Source organism: Setaria viridis, chromosome 3 (assembly GCF_005286985.2).
Source record: "Setaria viridis chromosome 3, Setaria_viridis_v4.0, whole genome shotgun sequence".
NCBI classification, from domain to species: Eukaryota; Viridiplantae; Streptophyta; class Magnoliopsida; order Poales; family Poaceae; genus Setaria; species Setaria viridis.
In genome coordinates, this window is record NC_048265.2 from 45,452,743 (window position 1) to 45,466,556 (window position 13,814).

At 42.2% G+C, this 13,814-nt stretch overlaps 3 protein-coding genes across 3 annotated transcripts; 2 read left to right on the plus strand and 1 right to left on the minus strand.

Moving 5' to 3' along the window:
• The first annotated feature begins 1,053 nt into the window (after positions 1-1,053).
• Positions 1,054-3,835, plus strand: LOC117847569 (F-box protein At5g07610). The gene has a single exon (XM_072292890.1). It carries the CDS (start codon positions 1,825-1,827, stop codon positions 3,046-3,048), a length of 1,224 nt encoding a protein of 407 aa, XP_072148991.1. The 5' UTR covers positions 1,054-1,824; the 3' UTR covers positions 3,049-3,835.
• A 1,987-nt stretch (positions 3,836-5,822) lies between these two features.
• On the minus strand, positions 5,823-10,677 carry LOC117847375 (deaminated glutathione amidase, chloroplastic/cytosolic). The gene is made up of 9 exons (XM_034728583.2): positions 10,462-10,677; positions 9,363-9,499; positions 8,849-8,977; positions 7,858-7,916; positions 7,234-7,346; positions 7,007-7,099; positions 6,551-6,653; positions 6,235-6,317; positions 5,823-6,117 (listed from the first exon to the last, which is right to left on the minus strand). The coding sequence occupies exons 1-9, from the start codon at positions 10,660-10,662 to the stop codon at positions 6,073-6,075; spliced, it is 963 nt and encodes a 320-aa protein (XP_034584474.1). The 5' UTR covers positions 10,663-10,677; the 3' UTR covers positions 5,823-6,072.
• A 1,347-nt stretch (positions 10,678-12,024) lies between these two features.
• LOC117847379 (phosphoserine phosphatase, chloroplastic-like) lies at positions 12,025-13,746 on the plus strand. Its single transcript, XM_072292459.1, has 5 exons — positions 12,025-12,128; positions 12,530-12,623; positions 12,956-13,073; positions 13,191-13,198; positions 13,621-13,746. The coding sequence occupies exons 1-5, from the start codon at positions 12,025-12,027 to the stop codon at positions 13,744-13,746; spliced, it is 450 nt and encodes a 149-aa protein (XP_072148560.1).
• Positions 13,747-13,814: the final 68 nt, after the last annotated feature.

Sequence of the window (13,814 nt, forward strand, 5' to 3'; positions counted from 1 at the left end):
ATAAGGATACGGCTACTGGTGCAGTGATTTTTACCGTATTCACTTTGGACTTTGCCTAAAAATTTTATTTGAGAATTATAAGTACTAGTAATACTTTGGATTTTAGAGAAATGGAACCCATTTCGTAATATTGTTCGACTAGAATTTGTTATGTTTATTACCAGCAGTTCAATTTACCGTGCAAGCTACTTCGCAGTACAATTTATCTGTTTGGTTTTTCTTTCTCTTTTTCTTTCTTCTCCCTGCACCTTTGTGCTTCTTTTTTTCATGGCTAATATTGCCATTTGCCAAAACGAATTTTGAAACACTGTGCACCAATAGACACTCACTTAGTCACTTAAAAGCATATGTACTCATAGTAAAAAGCATGGAACATGTTTAAACCTATTGTGCTAGCTGTTCTTGAGATTTATGTAAACGACCATAGGAACCTAACTGCTTAGTTAATTTATGCTCTAACTCATAAGAACAATTTGTGTCTAACTCATAACAACTTTTCAAGAACTATACTTTTGAATTTGTACTAAAATTGTAGTTTGACTTATTCTCCTAAAATGTGTTGGCTTACAACATGATACTATGGCATTTATGATTCACTTGCTTGCCTCTTCCACGCCATTGGTCATCTATGCTAGCTCGAGTTCAAGCGTGAACTCCCCAAAGGAAAACAAAAAAAAGATCAAGCGTGAAAATTTCACCGTCTAGGGTGCATTGCTACTTATGCTCATATGTTACTTTTGGTTGGCTTTTGATGAATTCGGCTATCCTATAAATACGATGCTCAGATTCCATGCTGAAATATGACACTACCCTGCAGAAACTGTTACGGTGTTTCAGATGAATTTTACTCGAAGTAAAATCACTGCAGCGACAACTTGCAGGCCACACTGGGCTGTGGGCCTGCGGCACAACTGCACAAGACTGATGGCCCGGTTGATTTCAAACCGAGACGCGACGACAAGAAAGAAGAGGCACAGCCGTGGAGCAAAATGGTACTAGTGGGCTTTCTGGCCCAAGCCCCCGTACACGCACAACACAATCGGTACTTGATCCCCTCGTTGTGGGCCGCTTGCCACGTCCACGGCCAAACCCTCGCCGTCGCCGCCACCGCCGTCGGCTCGTGAGTAGAGAGAGGGCACTGTTGCGGAGGAGGAAGGGGATCGATCCGCCGCCGCCACCACAGGAAACGATGCGACCGCCGCCTGCAGCCACTCGCCGTCCGCGGCAGCACCTCTGGTACGCGCATTCCACACGGATCCCCTTCCTCCTCCTCATCCGCCCCCTCCCCTCCGGCGGCATGTCAAGAACTGACGAACTCAACTTGGGAAAACGAATCAAGAACTCAAAGACGCAAAGGGAGAACTCGAATCAGAGATGATAAAGAGATAGCTGTTAACGGAATCGGCAAAACGATGGCGAATTCGATACAAGGCGCCGCCGGGGAGACGACGAACTACGGCTACCTACTTTACCACTACTAGGGTTCTGGGACAAGTTCTCGATGCCCCTTACAGACCAGCTGACCAGCCTAAATACAGTGGCTGCGTCATTTACATTAACACGAGCTTAACTGAAGTAAATGAGTACTGTTAACTGTCTGAAAACGGAAGGAGGAAGACGAGGAGAGCCTCAATTGCAAGATGGGCGATGCTGGAGAAGTAGGTGAAGCGTTTTACGTGTTGCCGGCTTGCTCTGTTCCCTTCTCTGACGAACTGAAAGGCTCTTCTCTTTAACTGACTGGCACTTCTCCTGACACGGCACTGGCCTCTAACCTCTCTCGCCTCCTCCGTGGCTCCGTCTGCAAGGTGGAGATGGCGGTTGCCGATGATGACCGGTGGCTCCGGCTCGAAGAAGAGGGCCCGGAGGACGCGGAAGCCGGACCCGACGGCGCTGCTCACGGACGACCTCCTCGTCGAGATCCTCGCGCGCGTACCGTACAGGTCCCTCTGCCGCTGCCGGTGCGTCTCCAAGCGCTGGCGCGCGCTCATCTCCCACCCCGACCACCGCGCGAGGCTCCCCCAGACCCTCGCCGGCATCTTCTATCACGGACCCGTCGCCGTCGGCTGTGGCGGCTCCCCGGAGTCAACGTCGACAAGCAACTGCTTCGCCAGCGTGCCCGGGACCGCCCCTCCGCTCATCCACACTTCCTTCTCGTTCCTGCCCGACCGCGAGCGGGAGGAACTCGTGTTGGTGGACAGCTGCAACGGACTCATCCTCTTCCGCTGCTACAGGTTCCCTGACGAAGGCGAGTTCGATTACCTTGTCCTCAACCCTGCCACCGAGAAGTGGGTCGCCGTGCCTATCACGCGGCGCTGGTCGAGCAAGGTTCAGACGGTTCACCTCGGGTTCGACCCCGCCGTCTCCTCGCACTTCCATGTCTTTGAGTTTCAAGTGGATATAGATGACGATGATTATGATGCTGGGGATGGCCATGTCCTAGGGGTGAAGATCTACTTGTCCGCAACTGGAGTTTGGAGCCACAGGCAGAGTGGCTGGAGCATGGAAATTTCGTTCGAGCTCGATCTTAAAAGCGTATTTCTTGATGGCATGCTGTATGTAATTGCCAGGGAGAGTGTGGTTGGGTCAGTGGATGTGGAGGGGAAAACTTGGAGGATAATCAATTTTCCACGCAGCAAGGATTCACGGTTCTATGATACTGGTGGTGGATTCATTGATCTGTCCCAGGGGCGGTTGCATCTTGCAAATGATGATGATATGGTCGGTGATAAGCTAGCAATCTGGGTACTCGAGGATAAAGACAATGAACAATGGACCCTAAAGCACACAGTCCGCTATAAGCATCTGGTCAGAAGGAAGCATGTCCACTTTGGATTTCATGAGTTTATAGTTGTTGCCATCCACCCAGACCGCAATATGGTATTCTTTGTTTTTGGTCTTGAGAAAACACTAATCTCTTATAACATGGATAGCGGGAAAGTATCTATCATCCGTAATCTTGGACGCACTTGCAATGAACATTTTCTTCCATATGTTCCCTTGTTTTCAAACTCATTACCAGATGGTGGGAACAGGGAACCAGCAATCTGACTTTCTCAGCATGGCTCAACTTTTGCCAATGGTTCTGATCATATTGACATCTGGTTTTCAGTTGCAGCTGCAGTAGCTACTAGCCTACTACTCATCTCTCCCAAGGGCGGCTGCATCTTGCAACTGGTGATGATGATGCAGCCAATGATAAGATAGAAATCTGGGTACTTGAGGATAAGGACAGTGAAGAATGGACCTTAAAGCACCCGGTAAGCTTTAAGCATCTGGTCGGAAAGAAGCATGTCAACCATATGGATTTCATGACTTTAGTGTTGTTGCTTTCCACCCAGACCGCAACATGGTATTCTTTTGTTTTTGGCCGTGAAAAGAAAACACTAATGTCTTATGACATGCATAGCAGGAGAGTGCACATCATCCATAATCTTGGACACTCTGGCTATAAACATTTTCTTCCATATGTTCCCTTATTTTCAAAGTCCTTACCAGGTGGTGGGAATGGGAACCAGTAATCTGACTTTATCAGCACGGCTCAACCTTTTAAGATGGTCCTGATCATCAGATCATAGTGTGGTCTTCTGTTGCAGCAGCAGCGGGTACTACTTATATGTGTCTTTTGGATGCTGTTGTACTTTTGTTTGGTGCATGAGTACACTCATGTGTCATGCGTCCTCAGTTTATGGAGCTAGCTGTTTCAGTTAACTTAGTAATTCTACTTGCCGTTATCTAATTTATTTGTGTATGATGTGGCAATGTGGCAGTGCCAAACAATTTCTAGGAGTGTATGATATCATTGTTTTATGTTAATTTCTGGTATGCTTGTTATCCACCGTGCCTTTTTTCGCCCCTTTTCGATACTGTCTTGCATTGCGAGTTATTATGCAGTCAAAATATATGTTCTCCTTTGTTTTTTCTTTCTTTCTTTAGCATTGTAGTCCTTGTGTATTAGATATTAATATTTCACTTTGGTTCCAGTGGATGTTTTCCTGTGTGGGATTCTATGTTTATTTGCTGAAATCATCTATACTACTGAAATATAGCTTGTTTTTGTTTTATATTTGTGTTAGTTATATTCAATTAGTTGCTATCAAATACACATATATTATAGTTAAAAAAATCAATATGCAAGTTGTGTCCATTTAGGCGACAAATTGCCTGTTTTTTTAAGTGATGGCTTCCCAATGAAAGGAATTTCTTGCACAACACTAAGAGTTTGATAATCTATGTTCTTTACTGGTTTAATCGTTAAAACATAGATACCAACACTGTATATTATGTGGGCACTAGGTTCAGCTATTACTCATTATTCCTTTTTGTATGCGAAACATTTACTAATTGTTCTCTCTAGTAGTCTCTTCAACAGTTTTTGTAATAACTTTCAAAAAAAAGTTTTTTTTGTAATATCTCAGGTGCTTTTGTTCGTAATGTAACTTAGCATTTCTGTAATTTGGTATCTATGATGTAGAAATTGACTTTAGATTTGAGTAAAACAGGCTGAAGATATTAGTTTTTGTTCACTCCAAATTTACAAGAAATTATTCTTTCGTGAGGAAGAATCGGGTAGTCTGAAAATTGAGATTTTGCATCACCTGCGGAGTGAAGCAAAATGCTTTATAAATATCAAATTCACTTTGACGTGTGGTATCCACACATACTCATCTGGACATAAGAGCATCTTCAACAGAATTGCTATCCCACTCTCCAAGCCAAAATTTAAGTCTGTTAGGATGGTCATCCCATCCAGCTTGCCAAATGATCGTCCAAACTCTCCAAACTTGGCAAGCGAGTTTGCCTTACTAAATGTGGGTCCCGCACAAAAAATGGAGAGTCAGTGCGGAATGGAGAGGCTGAGAGCAACTCCAACAGCCTTACCATCTTCCTCTCCAAGCCAAAATTTAGCAAGTCTGCTGGAAATTCACGATCCAACAGAGTTGCTATCCGGATGGCCATCCCATCCGGCTTGCCAAATACTTTCGCACGCTCTCCATACTTAGCAAGCAAGTTTGGCTGGCCAAATGTGCAAAATGGAGAGTCTATTGAAGTGCGAAATTGAGAGGTTGTTGGAGTGGATGGAGAGTGTAGTTTTTTTAGAGAGAAAACTAGCTATTGGGATTTGGAGAGTGGGAAATGGATAGCCTGTTTGAATGAGCAACTCAATATGAAGAGAAATCTTTTTACCAATTTGGATAGAGTCAAATGGAGAGTTAAAAATGGATAGTCTGTTGGAGTTGCTCTGAATGGATAGAGATTATAGATTTTTAGAGAGGAACTTAGCTATTACGATTTGGAGAGTAGGAAATGGATAGTTTGTTGGAATGAACAACTTAATATGGAGAGTCTATTGGAGTGCTCTAAGAATTTAGAATTTAGAAAGTACGTAATATCTGTGTGCACGTGACGGTTACTTGCGGTCAGTTTCGACAGGGAAACAGTTGGTAATGCAGCATTGCGCTAAAATAATGTTTGGCCGTTCAAGATAACCTATTTGTAAAATGTTAACTCTGGTGTTATGCGATTTAATTTGATAACAGAGGTTTTCTTTCGTTTCTTAGTGATTCATGATTGGCTGGGGTTTTGCTTGTTTGGTTTCGCAGAGTCACACTGGACAAGCTTATATTATAAGAAAATTGGTTGTTGAATTTAGAGATCAATTTCTTTTAGTGCTTTGCACGTGAAGATAAGCATCTCAGTAAAAATCAATTTCTAGCCCACGATACAAACACAAGGCGTACTCTATTTGATTTCAGATCATTCACACGCAGACACGCTTATCGTGATGCCTGAATCCACATTCCAAATTCCAATACTGTAGCCACTAAAAACTTGGCAGATCAGCCAAAAATTTCCAACTAGCACCAAATCTCTTACTCGTACTGTAAGTCTGTAATACATCCATTTCGACCCAATGTCATCGTCATTACAGCTTATTTTGTTCAACATCTTTGTCCTACTGGAAGGTCTCCAAAGTCCAAACAAGCTATTCACGAAACTTGTGGCAATTGTGCATATAAACGAATATGCCAAATGTAAATGTACAAACGGAGGAAATACAAGACCAGTTCTCAGCTATTGGTGAGTCAAGGATTTCCAATCACTGTCGAATTTCCGGTGCTGCAAAACATAGGATAACACTAAACTGTTAGAGATGAACAAAACTTCGGGTTATGTTTGAACTTTGAACATAAGTTCCTTGACAAAAAGTGATGGTCCCTGGGAAAGCATTAGTACCTCTGCGATTGGCATTCGAGTTCTCACAGCCTCAACTTTTGACAAATCAAGATCTGCAACTGCAAATCCAGTGGAGAGCCGATCTGTAGTCACAATTTTTTTAATCAACCAGTGCTTCAATGTATGTGTATAACAGTTTCCATGTCAAGAATTTCAATGTAGCAGATGTTGATGATCAATTCAGCGGAAACAAATTATTTATGGTAGTTACGAAACGAGGTATTGAATTAACCAGATAATAAGTCTTGAGAAAACAAATCTCAGTAAAGATATACAAAATAAACCTAATTTAATAAAGGAGATGAAAAAGGTATACCTGGAAGTCGAGCTATTACCGTTCCCCATGGATCAATAATTATAGAATCACCATAGCTTTCTCTTTTCTCATTATGCTTTCCAGCTTGAGCCGCAGCAATAACCTATGAATTGTTTGGGAATTTCTTTATTTAACTTGCTTAGATCATGCAAGGCCAAACAACTGATATACATATTTCAGTAAATTACATAAACAATGGATTTTGAAATAAGCATAGCTCATTCATGTTGAATTGGCAATCACAAAGACGCATATGGTGGATTTTCAAATAGATAACCTAGTGATATGGTTTGAACACATTATCTACCATGTAAAATTACGAGAACAAGATGCTGCTATTTGTCCAGTATTAACTTATATGCTATCTATCTCATGTTGCAAATAACATGAAAATACAAAAATAATTGGATTTACAAATACACAAGTAAATGAGAAGATAGGAGTTGATTTACATACATAACATTGTGTCTCAATTGCACGAGCACGGAGGAGGATTTCCCAGTGTGCCTCCCCGGTTACCTTGGTGAATGCGGAAGGTACTAGTAATACCTAAAAGGAAAAATTATTAAGACAGGACCAGAAAATATGCAATCGCCCTACACTTTCTTAAGGGGGGTATGATAGGCAGGCATTCCTATAACCATCATATAGTTTGTGTACAGTAAATTAGAATACATAACTACCTGTGCTTCATGCTTAAAGCGCAGAATTTGATAAAGCTCTGGGAATCTCAAATCATAGCAAACAGTAAGCCCCAACCGTCCAAAAGGGCTATCCACAGCAACAATTGTATCGCCTGATAAGAGAGATAACACATCATGAAAATCGCATATAAGGAATAAACTGCAATCCATTATGACAACAGTAGATACTACTTTATCCAAGACAGTAAGACAATAGCAGTCATTTTTGCAGCCAAGTCAATGTGATATAACTATTACCACAAGTCCACAACTATTTATAAGATACTCAGAAGTCAAAATAAACAAGGCAAGAATTATTATAAACAAACTGCTACATGCAATTCTTGCATAACCTATAGGTATTTGAATGATCTTGAAGAAACTTACAAAAAGCACAGAGTTGCTTATGAATAAATTTTATTACAAGAGTATATTTGTATTTTATGACCCTGTTATGTGTATGCTTTGCATAGTTTCATGGACACATTGCCTGACAACTCTAATGTGTAAAATTCAACTCAAATAGCAGTTGTTTTTTAACCAACACTGAAAAGTTTACATACATCATACATAAATACATCAACCTCTGCCAGAAAACAGATATTCTTGGAAATATATAGTTACCTGCAGTTGTGAAACGACTTTCCTTGTACACCATATTGCCAGGTACATCAACATCAAACCTTTGCCACAAAGGAAAGGAAAAGAATGCACAGTCACTTTGATACCAAATATTTATCATTTTGACAGAAACATTCGTAAATACACTTCTGTGCTATGACTAGTTAGCTGAAACATCTCCATGTTTTTAAGGTTATTATGATGAGTAGTGTTTCCCTGGTTAAAAAACAACAAACTCATAGCACTGAAATAGTGAAATGTGATCATCATGTTTCCTTATTGATGCAGACGATAAAAAGAATCTAGCACTTAACACTAGGAAGATGCAATGTAAAGTCCACATACATCCTTCTAGATTAGAAAAACACGAGTGTTTTAAGTTCTAGCTGTTTGCAAATATTTACAGAAGCAAGTTTTCACCACAGATGTGAAAGTTTCTTTTTTCGAATCGAGGCATCCCCCATTCCCATTACTGAAAGCAACAGAAATTCCAGGTTTAGTACAGAAACAGAGGGGGAAGAGTAAAACGACAGCCTAAGAGCAGCTCCAACATAAGTTTTGAGGGGGTGCTCCAAAGCATCAGTACCACTTTTTCTAGGCGCCACATGCTGGAGGGCAGGGTGCTAGCAAGCACTAGCTTAGCAGTGGTGCTTGCTTTTGCACCTAGTGCTTCAAATAAAGTAGTTTTTTTACTCATCACTACTACTTGACTACCACATGCATGGGAGGAAAAAGCTGACAACCATAATTGTTTATCGGATAAAAGGTTGCTTTTGCTTTAGCTTATATGCTGGAGCATTTTGTCTTAGCTATCACCCAGATGACATGTCCAGCTTCAAAAATTTTGGAATGACTATACGCTGGCCTTGCTCTAAGACACCTAACCTGATTCAAGCTAGGAGGCTAAGCAAACACCTCGGCAACTGATTACAACGGTTTTAGGTGAACTGCTTTTAAACAGGAACACTACCACAGATGTGAAAGTCAAACTTACAAATGTATTTTTCGATATGAGCTCCTAACTTTTCCAGAATCATCAATTAACACATGAGTATTGTACTGGTGAGAATCATCAGGTCCCTTTTCCTGAAAGCCCCCAAGAGATAACCACATGCCTGATTCTCTGCCAAAGTAGAGTCCTGATAAGTCAAGTGCTAATCCCGCTAATAGAAAATCAATGTCAAAAAAATTGTGAATGCTACTAAGGACACAGGTAAAAGGAAAGTGTAGCAGTGTTAAATATGCTTGTAGACATGCATATGAGCTAAAAGAAGTTTTCGAATCAGATAATAGATGGGACAGGGGAGCATAACACAAGAGACATGGTAAAAAGATACTTACGTGAGATGAAAAAGAAAAAGAAAAAGATACAAGTTAGACAACAAGAATGTCTACCCTGGATACAGGAGCACTTTCGGAAGTTAAATGATTCACTCTATAGTCTATTCACATTGAAACGAGACAGATGTGAAATATTAAAGAGAAGCAACAATTTTGTTTTCACTAACTTTGCAAGTGAGCAATATCTCTGCATTATTGGCCCATCTAATGGTTCAGCTAGCTTAACAGACTCGCCATCCTTGGATCCAATGAATGAGAAGACCTCAGGGAAGCAAAGAAATTTCACTCCAGAGGCAGCTGCTTCCTAAAATAAAATACACCATGTTAGTCTAATCAGCGTTACTGATAATAAAAACAGGGCAAATAGAAGAAACAACTTAAGAGAACATAAAATTACAAAACAGCAAGGATATAGGGACTACTGAGGGTACTAACTAGTAACTACTAAAAACTATTATTCTTATTGATGGTGGTTTCATGAACATCAGATACATAATAGGACAAGCTAATTAGATTAGTCCATATTTGAAGTAATTCGCTTATCCTTGTCAAATCTTTAAAATGGAGGGGGTACATAATAGCATGAAGTTCCATATTTGAATATGCTTAGCACTGTCATTCTACAGGAAAGACAGCTGGCTGTGCCATGGCGTTGAAGCACGACATGAATGATAACTTCCAACCAACATTCATATGGGTTCACCCAAACTATGGTTATAACACAGTAAAAACAACAACGCATTTTTTTGCACTCTGATTCATTGGCACCCGCACACATGAAAAATGGGGAAAATTTCTCTTATCCCACCTCCATTTCTTCCCATTTCCAACATTCATATGGGTTCACCCAAACTATGGTTATAACACAGTAAAAACAACAACGCATTTTTTTGCACTCTGATTCATCGGCACCCGCACACATGAAAAAGGGGGAAAATTTCTCTTATCCCACCTCCATTTCTTCCCATTTCCATAATCTCAATTATTTGCCCTTCCAAAATGTTCTCTATCAAATCGGCTGCTGGACCATGGCGCTGCATTTGCTGTGCGTCCCTACCATGAAAACTTAAGCATCACTTGCTAGTAGTGGGCCTAATGGTGAACTAGGAGGGTTAGTTCTCCGTTCTCCCTACTCGCCGCATCCTACTACACCTAAGCCCGGGACGGCACGGTCGACGGCGGCACAACTAGCGCTAGCCCAGCGAACACCGGCGGTCTATCTATCTAGATCTTAAGTCAACGGGAGGGGTAGCGGGCTAAGCTTGCCTTGGTGAGGCGGGAGCAGGTGGCGTAGTTGGCGTCGACGTCCCCCACGGAGGTCATCTGCACCACGCCCACCCTCGCCGCCGCGCCCGTCGCGGCTCCGGCGGCCGATGCGGAGGCCATGCCGCGGAAGCGGACGCCGAATCGGAATCTCGCGGCGGCGGCGGCGATGGGGAGCGAGGCCGCGAGGGAAGCCAGGGCCATGCGTCAGCGACCGCCTGACCCCGGCTACACTTACACTTACACTGCCACGTGGACGCTTTCCAGACGTTGGATGGGGTCGGTTGCTCCCAGCCGTTGGATGTGAGAAGGGCCCACTGGCGTTGCCTTTCCTCGGCGGGGCCCACCACTCAGTTGAGCCGCCGCCGCCGCTTTCCACCTGGTGAGCGGAGAGCCCCTCCAACGACACCGCGCCGGCGCCGCCGCTGCTCGCCGGTCGATACGCCGCGCCGCCCCCGGGGGAAGTCAGAGGTGAGTATTTTTTCCCTCTTCTTTGCTCCGGAAGCTCGAATCCTGTCAGGAATGGAGAAAAGGGGATAGAATCCGAACGGAGAACCCTGCATTCCGCCAGTTTCTGACAAATCCCGGGATGGGATGGGATCTGTCTTTAGAGAACCTATCCATTGCCAGATCGCCTATCCCCCGTCAAGATGCCTACATTTAGTCCTTTTGAATGTGCGTACAATGCGAAAGAAGAACTTCTCCGGTATTTCTCGCTTGGTTTCAGGATGGGATGATGTCACTGCTGTACATTGTAAAGTGTGTCGCTGGTTTTTCATTAAGTGATTATTAAACTCAGAATAACATGTTACTCCTACTTCAATTAAGCCCAAGTTTTATTATCAATTGATCATAAGATTTCAAAAAAAAACCTTCACCCCACCAAATCAAGGGGCGCTAGTCCAATAACTTGTGGGTTTCCTTTGTGCAATGATCATAAAAAGCTATGTTTTTTTATATATTTTCTCCTATTAATTCTATACAGATGCATACATAAATGGCCCAGTTGAATGGAGAGCAAATCTATCCAGCCCAGTTGATCTACATTCCTCAGGTGTCCTCAGTTAGATTGCGAACAAATTCTGGTTTACCAAGAGCCTTGAGGAAGCCTATGTCCCACCAAGTTAAACTTTCAAGTCATCTCAATTTCATACCAGCAGCACTTGAGGCGTACAAGAGTGCTTCCTCCTCAGATTTGGAGAACAACCAGCCTTCCAAACGTCAGTGCTGTGAGATTTATTTTTGTGCACTACGTTGTGGTTCTCTACTAGTCAGAATCGCTTAATGCCAACCTTGGTATTCTCTCCAGAGGTTATCAGGACCTGGTGCGATGCTGACGCAGTGTGCTTTGACGTCGACAGCACAGTCTTCCTGGACTAGGGCATCGATGAGCTTGCAGATTTCTGCGGGGCAGGGCAGGCAGTTGCCCAGTGGACAGCTAAGTAATTAAAAAAAAGTTAGCTTCTGGAGCTGTAGCCAAGTAATCCATTTGCGTAATGCTGCAAGTTGCTGTGGAATGTTCAATTTGAGTGCTAATTTTGATCTTGGTTTCTTGTTTATAGGGCCATGGCTGGTTCAGTTGCATTTGAAGAGGCGCTTGCTGCTCGGTTATCTCTATTCAAGCCATCCATTGACCAAGTACAGGACTGTATAGAGAAGAGGCCACCAAGGTAAGCCCACATGCAAGTTCATTGTCGCATTCTTGTATTTATCTTTTAAGGGATATTCTATTGTCATTTAGTTATGTTTTTGAGATGGTTAGATCACAGAAGAAAATAATGGATTGTTTTAATTGATTGTAATCCTGATTTCCTGCCACATTTCCTGGTTCATATTGAATGATGAAGTACTTGATAACTTCCTATTCATTTCAAACAGAGGTGGCTTTGTATATCGCAATGCTCCAAGCCTTTTGATACATTTTCTATCTCCTGCATGTACATATCGATGCAGCCACCTGATACAAGTTTCATGTTGCATGGTAATATTGCTTGTACCCATTACTTGTAGTCTTGTTGCTAGGCCTCTCGTTTTTCTACTAGTCTTGATGCAAGTGACATTTGATCTATAGGATATCTAATGGCATCTCTGAACTGATCGAGAAGCTAAAAGCTAGAAATACTGATGTGTATCTTGTTTCTGGGGGCTTCCAACAGATGATTAAGGTATAAACACTAAAGCTGTCCAATACTTTCCCAGTGATATCTCAGGGAAGTCAGTGTGCATTTTATACTCTGATTTTGATCCCACAAGCTTCTGTTCATTTCAACTTTATGTTTCTTTAGCCTTACTTTTGACACAGTTTCAAAGATTACAACAATAAACAAAACCAGATCCCTCCATTCTTTGATACACATTTTTTTATTCCGTCCTCATAAACTGATATGTGTTACACTCTTAATTTATAAAATAATGTGATAAGTTTAGGTAATATGTATGCTGCTATTCCATATTCAACAAAGTCTGTCTTTGACCTACCCATTGCTCGTTCTGCCAGTCTGTTGCATTGGAGCTTGGTGTCCCCCATGAGAACATTTTTGCTAATCAGTTACTGTTTGGAACCTCTGGAGAGTATGCTGGGTTTGACCCCACCAAGCCTACTTCACGAATTGGGGGTAAAGCTGTGGCAGTTCAACACATAAGACAGGTCTGAATGCAACTCTTACCACTGCACCTTTTTCTGCTTGGCATTGGCAATTTGGTGCATTGTTGATGTACTGTTGTGTGTGCAGAAATGCAGGTACAAATCACTTGTTATGATTGGAGATGGTGCAACTGATCTTGAGATATTTAATTGTACATTCACTACATTGTACCTATGGAACCAAGGTAGCACTGCAGTAGTGAGCCATTCATTATCATTTCATAAATTGGGTTCCATTAGCGCTTTTAAAAAATGCAAATGTTCCCTAAAAGGCTAACGGATTAATTATTAATCACTTTTATTGTCTTTACATATGGTAAAGAAATGGTAAGAGGGATCTATCGATTTCGCTAGCCTGATTACAGATGCGTGAGTTCTTTCTTCCCATCCTGATATAAGCATTGCAATGTGGAAACATGTTGAGTTTGCATAAGGTAGAGCCGTGCCAAACGGGTCCTAACTTTATATGTTGTTTAGCTTTTACTGCAAGTTCATGTTTACACATATGGCATTGGCAGGCTCGGCAACCTGGTGGAGCGGACTTGTTTATCTGCTATGGAGGAGTCCAGATGAGGGAGGCAGTTGCAAGAAAAGCCGACTGGGTTGTCTCTGATTTCACCGAGCTGATGGCCTACTTGGCATAATGTTATTCCTAGCAACACTGATACCGATCCTTACAGTGTCAAGTGTCGACCGATGAATAATTAACTAC